This window comes from Talpa occidentalis, unplaced genomic scaffold (genome assembly GCF_014898055.3).
Source record: "Talpa occidentalis isolate TD23 unplaced genomic scaffold, MPIMG_talOcc4v2.1 talOcc4.6, whole genome shotgun sequence".
Taxonomy (NCBI): Eukaryota; Metazoa; Chordata; class Mammalia; order Eulipotyphla; family Talpidae; genus Talpa; species Talpa occidentalis.
In genome coordinates this window covers 21702657-21715802 of record NW_023604972.1, presented here as the reverse complement: position 1 = coordinate 21715802, position 13146 = coordinate 21702657, and the positions used below count along the sequence as shown (strand labels likewise).

The 13146-nt window shown below is 36.8% G+C and overlaps 1 protein-coding gene across 2 annotated transcripts in view; it reads right to left on the bottom strand.

The window, feature by feature from the left end:
• The window catches only part of KLB (klotho beta), a 39117-nt gene extending 27574 nt beyond the window's left edge, over positions 1-11543 (bottom strand). Inside the window, exon 1 of one of the 2 annotated variants that reach the window (XM_037529573.1) lies at positions 10620-11543. In XM_037529573.1, coding sequence (XP_037385470.1) covers positions 10620-11444 — 825 coding nt within the window. In that variant the 5' untranslated portion in view covers positions 11445-11543. The remainder of the gene's footprint in view (positions 1-10619) is intronic. The other variant, XM_037529574.1, reaches the window with a different exon arrangement.
• Between the last annotated feature and the right edge of the window lie 1603 nt (positions 11544-13146).

Below are 13146 nucleotides of genomic sequence, written 5' to 3'. Positions count from 1 at the left end.
TCCATATACTATCTCATTCAATCCTCACTATTATCACTCTCATTTTAGAGGAGAGGAAACAGAGCAGAGAGTCGTAGGTGACTTGTCAAACTTCAGGAGCTAAATTAAGCCCAGCCTTTACTGCTCTTGGGCCTGTGCTCTTGTCTGCTAATTAGAATTAGAGGGCAAACCTTAGAGGTCAGTTGGTCCAATTTAATTCTTTTTCCATTATAGGTGAAGAAGCTTAAACCTAAGAAATGAGTGACTTGCCCAAGGTCTCTGTTAGTGGCAAAGCTAGAAGTAGAACTAAATCCTTTAGCTTTCTAGTTCCCTGTTTTTCAGGATATCATGCAAATTAAATTATGTGCCTTTGTGAAATATAATTTTACATCTTATACCCAAAGGTGATTGAATAAGTTATAAAAATATTCAAAGAGTGTGTTCCACAAGGCACAAAATGGACCTGTAGTCTTGAGAGAGCCTTGCGACAGTGTTGGGTGCCAGGAACACTAAGAAGATGTGGCGGGCCTCCCCGGTGGCGCAGCGGTTGAGCGCTGGGTTGCGAAGCTGCCCGCAGCCTCTGAGGCGCCGGTTCGATCCCCGGCTGCTCCCTGGCCACCGGATGAGGGTCCCACATGGTGCGCAGACCTCTCCTGCCGCCCGCTGCTCCCCTCAGCAGTGTACTTCGGTCCTTCTACCTGCTCTGCTCCCCGCTCTGGCTCTGGTGAATTCTCTCACCCTCCCGCGCTTCTGACTGTACCCAGTGCATGTATAAACAAAAAAAAAAACAAACGAATAAATAAATAAAAAAAAAAAACCACATGCCTCTTTATAAAAAAAAAAAAAAAAAAAAAAAAGAAGATGTGGCACTTGGCGAGCAGACCTCTCCTGCAGCGCCCGCTGCTCCCTTCAGCAGTGTGTTTCGTCGTTCTGCCTGTTCTTTTTCCCGCTCTGGCTCTGGTGAATTCTCTTACCCTCCCACGCTTCTGACTGTACCCAGTGCTTGTATAAATAAATAAATCTTAAAAAAAAAAAAAAAAAGAAGAAGATGTGGCAACCTGGTGCTCATAGTTTTGGTTATGTCTCTAGCCAACCTCACCGGCTGGGGCACCACCTTAGTGCCACCAAGTCAATGGGAGAATTTATTAGCATTGTCTTCTGTTTTTTCCCCCAATCTTCATAGAAGTTATAGATATCAACAAAAGCAAGTTTAGATAAATCGTTCTAGCTTATCTCCTTCCTTCAACCCATGGATATTCTTTCATCTTTTTCTTCATTCTTCATTCATTTACAATGATTGTTTCCTTAAATTCAACTCTACAAACATTTATTTAACAAAACCAAGGCACTGTGGGAAGCATTTAGGAAAAAAGTAACATCTAGCTCCTGCCTTCAGAAGACCTCTGACCTCCTATTGAAGAGTAAAGTACAGTTAAGTAGAATTAAAGAAGTATACTTTTATGTTTCAATATTTGGAAATGATAGGAAAAGCTTTGTGTGATAATGTGTTTCAAATTATTAAAAATATGATTCTATGTTGTATGGTTTTTTTCCTTTTTTTAAGATTTATTTATTTTATACAAGAACTGGGGTACAGGTCAGAAGCGCGGGAGGGTGAGAGAATTCACCAGAGCCAGAGCGGGGAGCAGAACAGGCAGACGGACTGAAGATAGTGCTGAGGGGAGCAGCGGGTGAGGAAGGAGAGGTCTGCTGCGCCATGTGGGGTTCTCCCTCGCCATTGGGGAATCGAACCGGTGCTGCAGATGCTGCGGATTTGCAGCGGGACACTCAACCGCTGCGCCACTGGGGAGGCCCTACAGCGTGTGTTTTTATATAACTAGAAAAGTCTAGAAGTTTTTACTTCTGAGGTTTGAGTTTAGGGACAAAAAAAAGGGAGGCTTTTCATTTTTAACCTTATGTCTTTCTGTACTGTTTGGATATTGGTTGAAGTAAAAATGCATTATTTTTATAATTAAAAAAAAAACTAGAGAATTGATTGAAATAGCTTCTGTCAGTGAACTTAATTTTGCTTGCAATCACTCTTCAGTTTCTCCAAAGTTCAAAAAAATCTCAAAAGAAAAAAAGACTTAAAATAAAGTTCACTTATTCTGTATTTCATTACATATTAAAGAATGCTTTTTTAATCCCTAATAATATGTTGCTGCTCAAAGATAAGAGGAAGAGACCTACAATACCTACTTGATTAACAAGAAAGAAGAACTGATAACAGTAAGCCCCAGGCTTCTATTTAAGACTCAGTTAAGAAACAATGTTAAGAGGAACCAAGCAATGGACTTCACCAAATACTGAAAGATAGTGGTTTTCACCAGCTTCAGGGCTCCCCCATACATTTTTTTTTTTTTTAAGAAGTATCTTTATTATTATTTTTTTTAATAGAGGCATGTTATTTATTTATTTATTTTATTTGTTTTGTTTATACATGCACTGGGCACAGTCAGAAGCACGGGAGGGTGAGAGAGTTCACCAGAGCCAGAGCAGGGAGCAGAGCAGGCAGAGGGACCGAGGCACACTGCTGAGGGGAGCAGCGGGCAGCAGGAGAGGTCTGCGCGCCATGTGGGACCCTCCTCCGGTGGCCGGGGAGCAGCCGGGGATCGAACCGGCGCCGCAGAGGCTGCGGGCAGCTTCGCAACCCAGCGCTCAACCGCTGCGCCACCGGGGAGTCCCCTCCCCCATACATTTTTAAGTAACACTACTAGATCACCCATGAACCACTTAATTTGCTTCTGTGATTTACTTTTATTGATTAGTGAGTTCAAAGGGTCTAGTCTATTCTCAGCATCCTTACAGCAAAAGAAATGTTAATGCTCCCTAGTTTTAATTACACCTTTTTCTTTTAATTTAGACTATTTTCTGATGTTGTTTCTCAGTAAGACACTTTATATGCAATCAAATGACATATCTTATGCAACAAACATATAATGTTCCCTCTATTCATAGTTGCAAGGACATAACATACTTTCTATTATTTACAATATTTTCTGATCTCCATTTGAGCCTAATTTTCCATGTATGAGAGTGTTCATATCAAATCAAGCTGTTTAAATATGATCACAATGTTATTCTCTGAGCATTTATAATTACATTTATTTAAACTCCTGTTAATCATTCACTGAAGTAAAACTTTTCCTATTTAATGGTTAGAAAAGGTAAATATTGCTCTCTTGAAGGTTTTAGAATACCAATTGTAGTCTAAAAATAGTTTTTTTTTAAACATGACTAATATCTGGCAATGATATTCTCATTATAGAAACACTTTTTGACAATTCTCATTCACAAGCAATTTTCATCACTTATTTAAATGTGATTAGAAACAGCTATACAAATGCTAATTTTAACTTGTTTGACCATGATTTCCTGTAATTTGTTAGAGGTGTCTTAGGTCCTAATGAAAATGAGTTGGGATTATAATATAAGAACTATGTATTGGCTAATAAAATGAAAATTGTGTTAAAATATGCTAAATAGTGTTTCCAGAAACACACAGATGATTTAACATCACTTTAATGAGACACAGGAGTTTTGAGCAATTAAAAATTTAAATCATGGGAACAAATGAAAAATTTTATGGTTAATGTATGTGTTGGGGGGATAAACTGCTCATTTATTTTGTGGACAGATAACATGTTTTCATCTTTAAATAGAAAAATCAAATACCTATTGAATCCGCATCAACACAAGCAGCTTTGAGGCTGTAAGTTCTTTTTCATTGAAGCTAGGTAACTGATTCATGTCCTCTACCCTTTCTAGTTTGGTTTCACATAAATAAGATTTGAACCTTTTTAAAAATTAAATTTGTTACCCCTTTCCATGTCTACATAACTTTGAGGTTACATTTTTACTCTTCCATGTGAAGATTTGAATTTTGGCTTTGACACTCTTGGTTGTGTAACCTCAGGCAAATTTCCTGCTTCAGTTTCATGAACCATAAAATGGTTTAAGAATATCTATCTAGTAGGGTTGATAGGAGAATTAAAATGACATATGAAAATTACCTTGACACTGTAGTAAGCATGTACCTGACAGTAGTAAGCATGCAATAAAATATTCTCCTTATAATAGTAATTATTAAAAATGTGTAGAAAGTAAAAATTTATTTACAATAATTATCTCAACCTTCCATTTTGCCTTAAGAACTAAGGCAAACTGATCTATGATTGATCTCTGATCTTCTCCCCTCTTCTGTGTGTGATTTTTTTTCCTCTTCTTTTTTTATTGGTGTGGAAGAGGAAGTGGTAGAAGGTAGAAAATAAGTTTTCATTAACCTTAGTTTTTCTGTTCTTCATTGACAACCCAACCTTAAAAAGGGATTTTAAATTTTTAAATTTTCTTTATTTTTTTTTTAAAGATTTATTTATGCATACAGTAACTGGGGTATAGGCCAGAGGTGTGGGGTGGGGTGGGGTGAAAGGATTCACCAGAGACAGAGCGGGGAGCAGATCAGGCAGATCTACTGAAATACACGGCTGAGGGGAGCAGCCGGTGAGACGGGATAGGTCTGCTGCTCCAAGTGGGTTTCTCCCTGGTCTGCCAGGGATTGAATTCGTGCTGCAGTGGCTTGGCTGGCCATAGCTTGATAGCGCTGTCTTTAACCCCTGCGCCACCAGGGAGGCCCAGTTTTAATCCTTTCTGAGACAAAGTAAATTTTCCTTTAATAGAAAATAGCCAATTAAATTACTTATTGCTACCTAATGTAAACCATACACCCAACTTTGCAGTGGCTTATTGGAAGAATGAATGATGCTAAGGAAGTCTAAGAGGGCCTCCCTGGTGGTGCAGGGGTTAAGTCGCGGCACTATGAAGCTATCACCAGCCACTGCAGCAGGAGTTTGATCCCCAGCCAAGGAGTTAACCCACATAGCACAGCAGACCTCTCCTGTCTCACCCGCTGCTCCCCTCAGCAGTGTATTTCAGTACATCTGCCTGTTCTGCTCCCCACTCTGTCTCTGTTGAATCCTCTCACCCTCCCGCACCTCTGGCCTGTACCCCAGTTCTTGGATGCATAAAACAAATCTTTTAAAAAAAGAAAGAAAGAAAGCTTAAGACAAAGTTCCTCAAGAGATGGAAAAACAGGGAAGAAACAAAGTCTAACCCAAGGCTTAGAAAACAGTTGGAGAGGCCTTGACTTAGAGTAGGGTTTCTCAACAGTTCTTGTCCTAAAACCCTCTTTCTCACTATGAAGCAATCGCCTGCACCTTCGGGGAATTAAAAAGATAATTTATTTGTGTGTGGTACACATGAAGTGTTGACATATATTTTATCTAAATTTGTTTTATTAAAGACTGGGTTATAAAGTTTAGTTAAAATACATTTAAGATATTTAGAAATAAACTATTAACATTTTCTCTTTTTTTTGCATGGGAGATAACATTAGGTGTAACAAAGATGAAAATGTTTTGTCTTAAATATTCCATATTTATTTTAAGGATATTAGGAAATGCTGGCCTAAAATATATAGAAGAATATAAAATTTCCTTCCAAAATAAACATTTAGAAAAGTGTTTTAGAGAATATTAGTACATATGGTACTTGAATATACAGACAATCAAGAAAGCCAGCATGAAATGATGCACAAAAAAACAAATTCTTTAAAACAAGATGTTAACACACGAAAAATGGATAAAAATATCTTATATAACATTTTGTTTGTAGTCTTGCATTTTGCTTTAAAAAGTGCGAGCTTTGAAGAGGTAGGTTTAATGTTTTGTTCATAGGTCACTATAAGAGAAGTGGTTTGGGGCAGCTCTTTCAAGCATTTTGCAAGTAGCGCAAAGCCAGTAGGGACTGTCTTTATTCCCACTAGTGCAGAGCCAAGCTAGATAGTCTTCAATACCATGTCTCCATTTGGTATTTTTATTTTTATATTTTTTAAAGATATATTTATGCATACAACAGCTGGGGTACAGGCCAGAGATATGGGGGGTGGGGAGTGTGTGAGGATCTACCAGAGACAGAGCAGGGAACAGACAGGTGGATTGATGGAAATACACTTCTGAGGGGAGCAGCGGGCAAGACAGGAGAGGTCTGCCATGCCATGTGGGTTTCTCCCTGCCTGGCCTGGGATCGAACTCATGCTACAGAGGCTGCGGATTGCTTCATAGTGCGGTGCTTAATCCCTTGCACCACCAGGGAGGCCACATTTGGTATTTTTAAAGCACTGTTTCTTCTCCCCAAACTTCCTGAGAGTCTATCAATTAGAGTTTATATATGCAGCTTATCTATATGGAGAAAATCTCCTTGATGTAATTTTGTAAAATTATTATTGTTCTTATGTCATCGTATTGGTTCTATTTCAATGCCTTGGTTCTTTGTACTTTATGTTTTTCACCATTGTTTTGCAGGTATAAATCAGTGGCTCTCAAAGGAGAGAAGGGAGAGGAGTTTTATCCTCCCTCCTCCGATAGGAGACTTTGGCCAGTTCTGGAGACATTTTTGATTGTCACAATCCTGGGGACAGAGGTGGCACTGACATCTAGTGTGGCGACACAGGGTTTGCTGCTAAACATCCTAGAATGCACAGGACAGCCCACCACAACAAAGAATTATCTGACCCGGAATGTCAATAGCGCTGAGGCTGAGAAATCTTGGTGCTGGGTAAACAGTACCTGTCCATGAAAAATAATGACTTGGAGCTATGAAATGATCAAGACTATCATGGAAACTTTTAGTATGGGAATTAACTGAATGAATGACCATTTTATGAGCAAATTCATCTCAACAACATCTTTGCACTTTTACTCAGAGGCTCTCAAATGTTTCATTTTAAGATGGTGGAAAATCTACACATTTAAATTATTATGCATATTTATTGATTTAAAAATTGAATGAAAACAGGCAACTATTGCTGCTTTTATTAATGTGAAGCCTTGGTGCTTCACTGATCCAAGGGATGAGCACATAGACCAAACAGCTGGAATATGTCTCTGGGATGAAAAAAAAATGAAGTTGTGAAAAAGAAATCTTTCCTCTACAAATGAGAGGATGATGCCATAAGGAGAAATAGATATGAAAGACAGAAGATAAAGGTCTTGTGAATGTGTCATGTTTACTGAGTGCCTCCATTCCTGAGTTGATTACTAAACTAGGAAATTGCTCCTTTAAAAAAAAATAATTTGAATTAGGTTTCTACCACTTGCAACTAAAAGAGTTATGACTAACATACCACTAGGTTAATATAGGCAGCATTTGAGGAATTAGCAATAGTGCAATGAAATATGAATTTTGAACTTGAGATTGGTCCTTTAATGACAAAGTTCTAAGATAGAAATTCTAAACCACTCATTCAGCAAACATTCACACCTAGCATGTACCTAATAAACTGTGCTAGGTGCTAGGCACAAAAAGACAAAACACAGTCTTTGCTTTCAAGGAACTCTCATACCATATAATATGAGTGCTATGTTAAAAGCAAGCACACGGAAACTCAAGGAGGGGCACTTAGCCCCAAAGGATCAAGAATAGTTTAGAGGTGGTGACTGCCTAAACTGAGCCTTGAGGACATTAGATGGTTAAAGCAGGGAATAAGGGCATTCTGTTTGGATAGAACACTAGTAGAGATTGAGAGAAGAGGAATACTATGTTAAAGTTGAGGCAGTTAGTAGTAATACATTTTGGTGGAGCAACAGGTACAGAGGACTGGGCCAGTAGCCACAGAGGAGACTGGAATAAAGGCCAGTGTCTTGACAATACTGATGAAAAATAGGGATTTTATCCCCAAAGCTTTGGGGAGCCACTAATGAATTTTACACAGAGGGTGGGCAACATGATGCATGTTACAAATATAACAGTGAAATGGAGAATAGTAGATATTTGGCAAGATTGTTACAAAAATTATAGATAACAGTTGAAGCTATGATCACCATGATCACCATCGTCAAGCCAAAAATTGCATCCATTTTCTTTTCCAAATATTGCTATAAACTCAAAATGGAGCATCCAGTTAGGTGTGATTTTTACCTAAGGTTTAGACTCACTTTAAGGTCATCACTAAGTCTGTAATAAAATGGAATCTAAATTCCAAGTCAGTCTCAGGAGTGGCTAGACCATTCTGTTTCTCTAAACCAGGGTATTTCAGACTGAGATGGCATTTCCAAGATCCTCCTGAAACTAAAAGGACCCATATCTACAAAGAAATCTTTTCAATATCTGAGGATTGGGAAGTAAAGTGGTGTATGACATATATCCATGACCTTATATTGACATTTTAGTCTTATATTAGTCTTTTAAAATATTTTATTTATAATCATTTATATTAGACTTTTTAAAACTCAATAAATGCTTCTTGGACTGAAATGCTAAAAACTGCTTCTTCTGGGTCAAGAAGGAGGAAATTCTTTGCAACATGAAACATCAAATCAATCTTTTCTATACTAAAAAAGGACAAAGGGACAAGTGGACAAAATAAGTTCACTTCAGGCTACCAACCCATTGCAAGATTTCTCTCTGGTGCTATAAGTCAGTGGGTCATGTAGCACATTCACTTTTTGACTGATTTCAAGGGCCCCTTTACACTCCTTATTTGGGTTAGTGATTTAGAAATTTTAAAGGGATAGAAGAAATTCTTTGGAAAACACAGTAACTTTAAAAAATGTAGTCCCTCAATTTAAAACAATAAAATCTATCTCACAGGGTGCTAATTTGTGTTAAAGGCAACAGCTTATCATAAATTAGAGGAAAATGGAAAACATATGAAAATATGGCATTTTATAAGTTAAGTTTGGAAGGAACAGGTATTTGCTACTTAACATTTTCTCCTATTTATTTTTATCAGATAGCTGTGTTTATGGCTTTAACCACCAAAACATGTTTTTCATGAAAATTTGGATTGTTAACATTTTTCCAGATAACCAAAGCATTTAAACAATTTAGAATATTTTTCTTTAGAAGAAGATTAAAATGAACATATACATCATTTATTTGTATAGAAAACCAAAGAAGATACCAACAGTAGTTTTTTTGAGGTTGAAATTGTCAGGTGGAGAGGAATTTAATTGTTTCACTTTACATCCTTTGGTATAATCTGCTGGTTCTAAATTTACATGAGCAGGTATTATATTAATAATTAAAAGAACAAAATAAATGGAATATTTTTCTAATTTGTATATGCACAGTCTTCAAAGCAAATGACTATGTTTTCTCTCCTTTAAGGTCTTATTTTGACAAGTCACAGAATACATACATATTCTTAATATATTCTCTCTACAATTCTATTCAAAGATATGCAGCTCACCTTGAAATTATACAGCAATTTGTTTACTATAAGGGCAGATGTGACTGAAGCCATAGTATAAAATGCACATGTATAATAATCTAGCAAGTCCAAAAGGAAAAGATATATTAGCAGATATTTTTATACACGCACATTTAGACATGGGAGTCACGGTCCTATGCATTTTTCTACATATTTAACACTTTCTTATTAAAAATCAAATTACTTCCCCAAGTACATTATGAAACACTACTAGTAAAGTTTTTTTTCCTTTTCAAAACTCATCAGGTATCCAGAGTAATTAATTTTTCCCAGGTACACTTTGTACCTGGGAGACAAAAACCTCCTGGAAATGTGAGACAAAACCTCCTGAAAAGTTGCTCTTTTAAAAACTGTGTTAACAAAAAGATTTAATATTTCTGTATATTCATTTATAATTCCCATGTTCATAACAGCTGCATTTTACTCTGTAACCTTGGGTAAACTGACTCATCAAGAGTCAGTTTCCTCACATTTAAAACTGGTATTAAAACTAGGACCTAGTTCATGTTGGTTATCATAAAGAGTAATAGTGATAATGTATGTAAAATGCTTAATGTAATCTTACTACATAGTAAGCACTCAATAAAAGTAACTATTACTTTGCTTGCATTTCACCATTGTTTTAATAGTTTTAACACTTTCCAACAAAATTCTAACTTTTAAAATATGCTGCTTTAGAGCATTTAGTAGAGCATATGTTTTTCCAGTTTTTATATTACTAGTTTAATTTTAATTTCTAGAGCTATTCATTTTTGCCATGTAACAGAAATAAAACCAACTGTGAAATACATTTATTTCAATTCCTGTATTTAATGTGTATCAGTTAGTGAAATTATTTAGCTTATTATTATAGTCAAGTACCACTAAGAATAGCCACAGTAACAACAAAAACATCTTTAAAGTGATAATGCTTTACCCTAAGTCTGAAATGGTTGCACATTATAAGAAAAGGATTTCAACTATTAAATTTATGAAGTACTGTTTTTCTATAGGATGAAAGTAAGCTCATGTCCTCACACTCTAATATATAATTGTACATTTTTAAAAAGCCTCAACACACTGCAAGGGGTGGGGGGGAGCAAGGAGGGGTGGGAATTGTATGGGGACTATAACCAAGATGAAAATGCCTACATTGTGCAAAAATGAAAAATGATGTAAAATATATAAAATAAATAAAAAAGCCTTAAAGTGTAACTTTTCAGGAAACTAGGTATGAAATTTAAGGACAGAACTTGCAAATTAGACTAAAATTAGTGGAGTTAATATCGATCAATAAAGAGATGAGTTAAACAGAAACTACATGTCATAGTGTTTCTTTTTAACTCCCACCCTTATTTTCTGAAGCTATGACATGGAGCCAGCTGTACTGTACCTTGATCAGATTGTGTCCTACAGCGTAGACAGCTGCTAAATTTCCCTTCTCTCCAGGGGCATGCATACCTGTCCCATACCCATGCCAGGCAACTAGGTATGGGTTGTGAATTGTAATCCAGTATTTGACACGGTCCCCAAATGTCTGGAAACAGTATGTAGCATAGTCATTGAAGATGCCTATCATGGTGTCATTTTTCCACCCCCCATATTTTTCTTGTAGAGCCAGAGGCAAATCCCAATGGTATAAAGTCACCATAGGCTCAATGTTTCTAAGTATCAGGGCATCAAGAAGATTATTGTAGTACTGGAGACCTTTTGCATTGGCAACTGCTACCACTCCATCAGGAAAAAGCCTTGGCCAGGAAATTGAAAATTGATAAAAAGAAACTCCAATGAAATCCAGCGCTGATAAGTCTTTTTCCAGAAAATTATAACTGTCACTGAAACTATTTGTGCTGTCGATATTTTCAAGGTGTGTATGGATGAAATGATCCCAGATAGAGGGTCCTTTTCCATCTGTCTTCCCGTTGCCTTCCACTTGAAATGCTCCAGTCCCAACACCCCAGAAAAAGTTTTTAGGAAAAGTGTCATAGAGAAACAGCTGACTTTCATTTACTGGACTGAAATTCGGATTTTTAGACCATACGGCTCTTCCGTCTCCAGGGAGTCCAACAACAGCTCGTAGCAAGATAAATGCTGACAGGATGACAGATCTTTGCAATCCCCGGTTGCACATTGTTTTCCTATAGCGTATGTTTCTTTCATCGGCGCTGAAGAAAATCCATTCATTCCCTGGAGATCCTGCCGCACAGCCCGGCTTCATTTGCCACTAACTGCTCCCGACTGTCTTATCAACGCTTCAGTAAAAGCTTGTGATTGTAAAGCCCTGTCAATGATTAGCCTGAACTGTGAGACTTAGGATGGGTCATGGAGAGCAACGTAATACTGAGGGAGGAGGCTGTGTTACAGTCACCAGCGTTTGGTTCTCTCTCCTAATTGGAAAAATAAGATGAAAATGCATCAGTGACGGTAAGTTTGAACACGTAACTAAAATATGCAAACAATGAATAAAAGTGCCATATTTTCTCTGTAGCCTTTCTTGCCGATCCAAATCTTTTTTGAATGTCTTAAACATTATTGAATAGAGTACATGCCTTTTCTATTTTTATATAAAGTTTTTGAGTGGTAATTGTATTATTCCAGATTTCAGGAAAAGTAATCTTACATACAGGTGAATGGCATCCTATACGCTAATAATAAAGAATTAGAAAACATACTTCCACAAAAGAAAAGATATACTTCCACAAAAATGATAACACAATCATGAACAATCTTATTAAATATTACCTATTTAAAGAAAATTACAAAACTTTACTGATAAACTTGAAAGAAGACTTAAATGAACAAATGCAACTTACTGTATGGAAACACTACTTTCTAAATTAATTTATAAATTTGATGCACTTTAAATAAAATCCTGTAATCCCAAAGTTTAATTAAACAAAATTATTGTGACAATTCACTTGAAGAATAAGTAGGTAATAATTACAAAAAAGAAAAAAATAGTGAGGCATATATGACCTTCAGCTATGAAAACACACAAAAAAGAACAATTTAAATAGCATGATTCCAGAATAAGAATAAATAGAAAGAATGATTGTTGAGAATCTATACCCTTCAAATAACTTTTAAAAATGTTATTTTTTTAAACATTTAGAGTATCACTCATTTAATAGGGGCAGAGTGGTTAATCATTTGATATCTGCAGTCAGACTATGATTTTTTAAAAATATTTATTTATTCATATAAGAACTGGGGTACAGGCCAGAGCTGGGGGAGGGAGAGGATTCACCAGAGACAGACTGGGGAACAGAACAAGTAGATTGACTGAAATACACTGCTGAGGGGAGCAGCAGGTGAGTCAGGAGAGGTCTGCTGTGCCATGTGGGTTGCTTCCTGGCTGGGGATCAAAATCATGTTGCAGTGGCTGTGGACAGCTTCATAGGTTGCGTCTTCACCCCTCGTGCCACCAGAGAGGCCCCCAGACTATGAATTTAAGTAGAGCTGACTTGGGAAAACTTACTACACCTCAGTTTCCTCTAATGTAAGAAAAGGCATAGTATAGTCCACTAGTCCCTACTTCATGTATAACTGCGAGGATTAAATGAGTCCCTATGCAAAGCACTTCAACAGAGACTGAAGATACATAGTAAGAATACACAGTAAGTGGAAGGAAACTGTTATTTAGGAATTCATGTTAGAATTTAACATGAAAGACACTCTGTCCTGATGTCTGCCTACATTAACTTTGTTCTCCTCAGTTACCTACATATAGTCCCCTTCCCTGCAGCCACAACAAACAACTTTTAATAAGAGTACATCTTTTTTGTTTCTACTGCTGTGTCTTAGTAGGTCTCTCCTTTATTTAGCTCATTTCTACCTGTTTTTAAAAACTTAGGTAACTCCTTTGGAAAGTCTGAATTTCTAGTTTGATTTGATTTGCTTAAATTAAAAAAAATACAGAT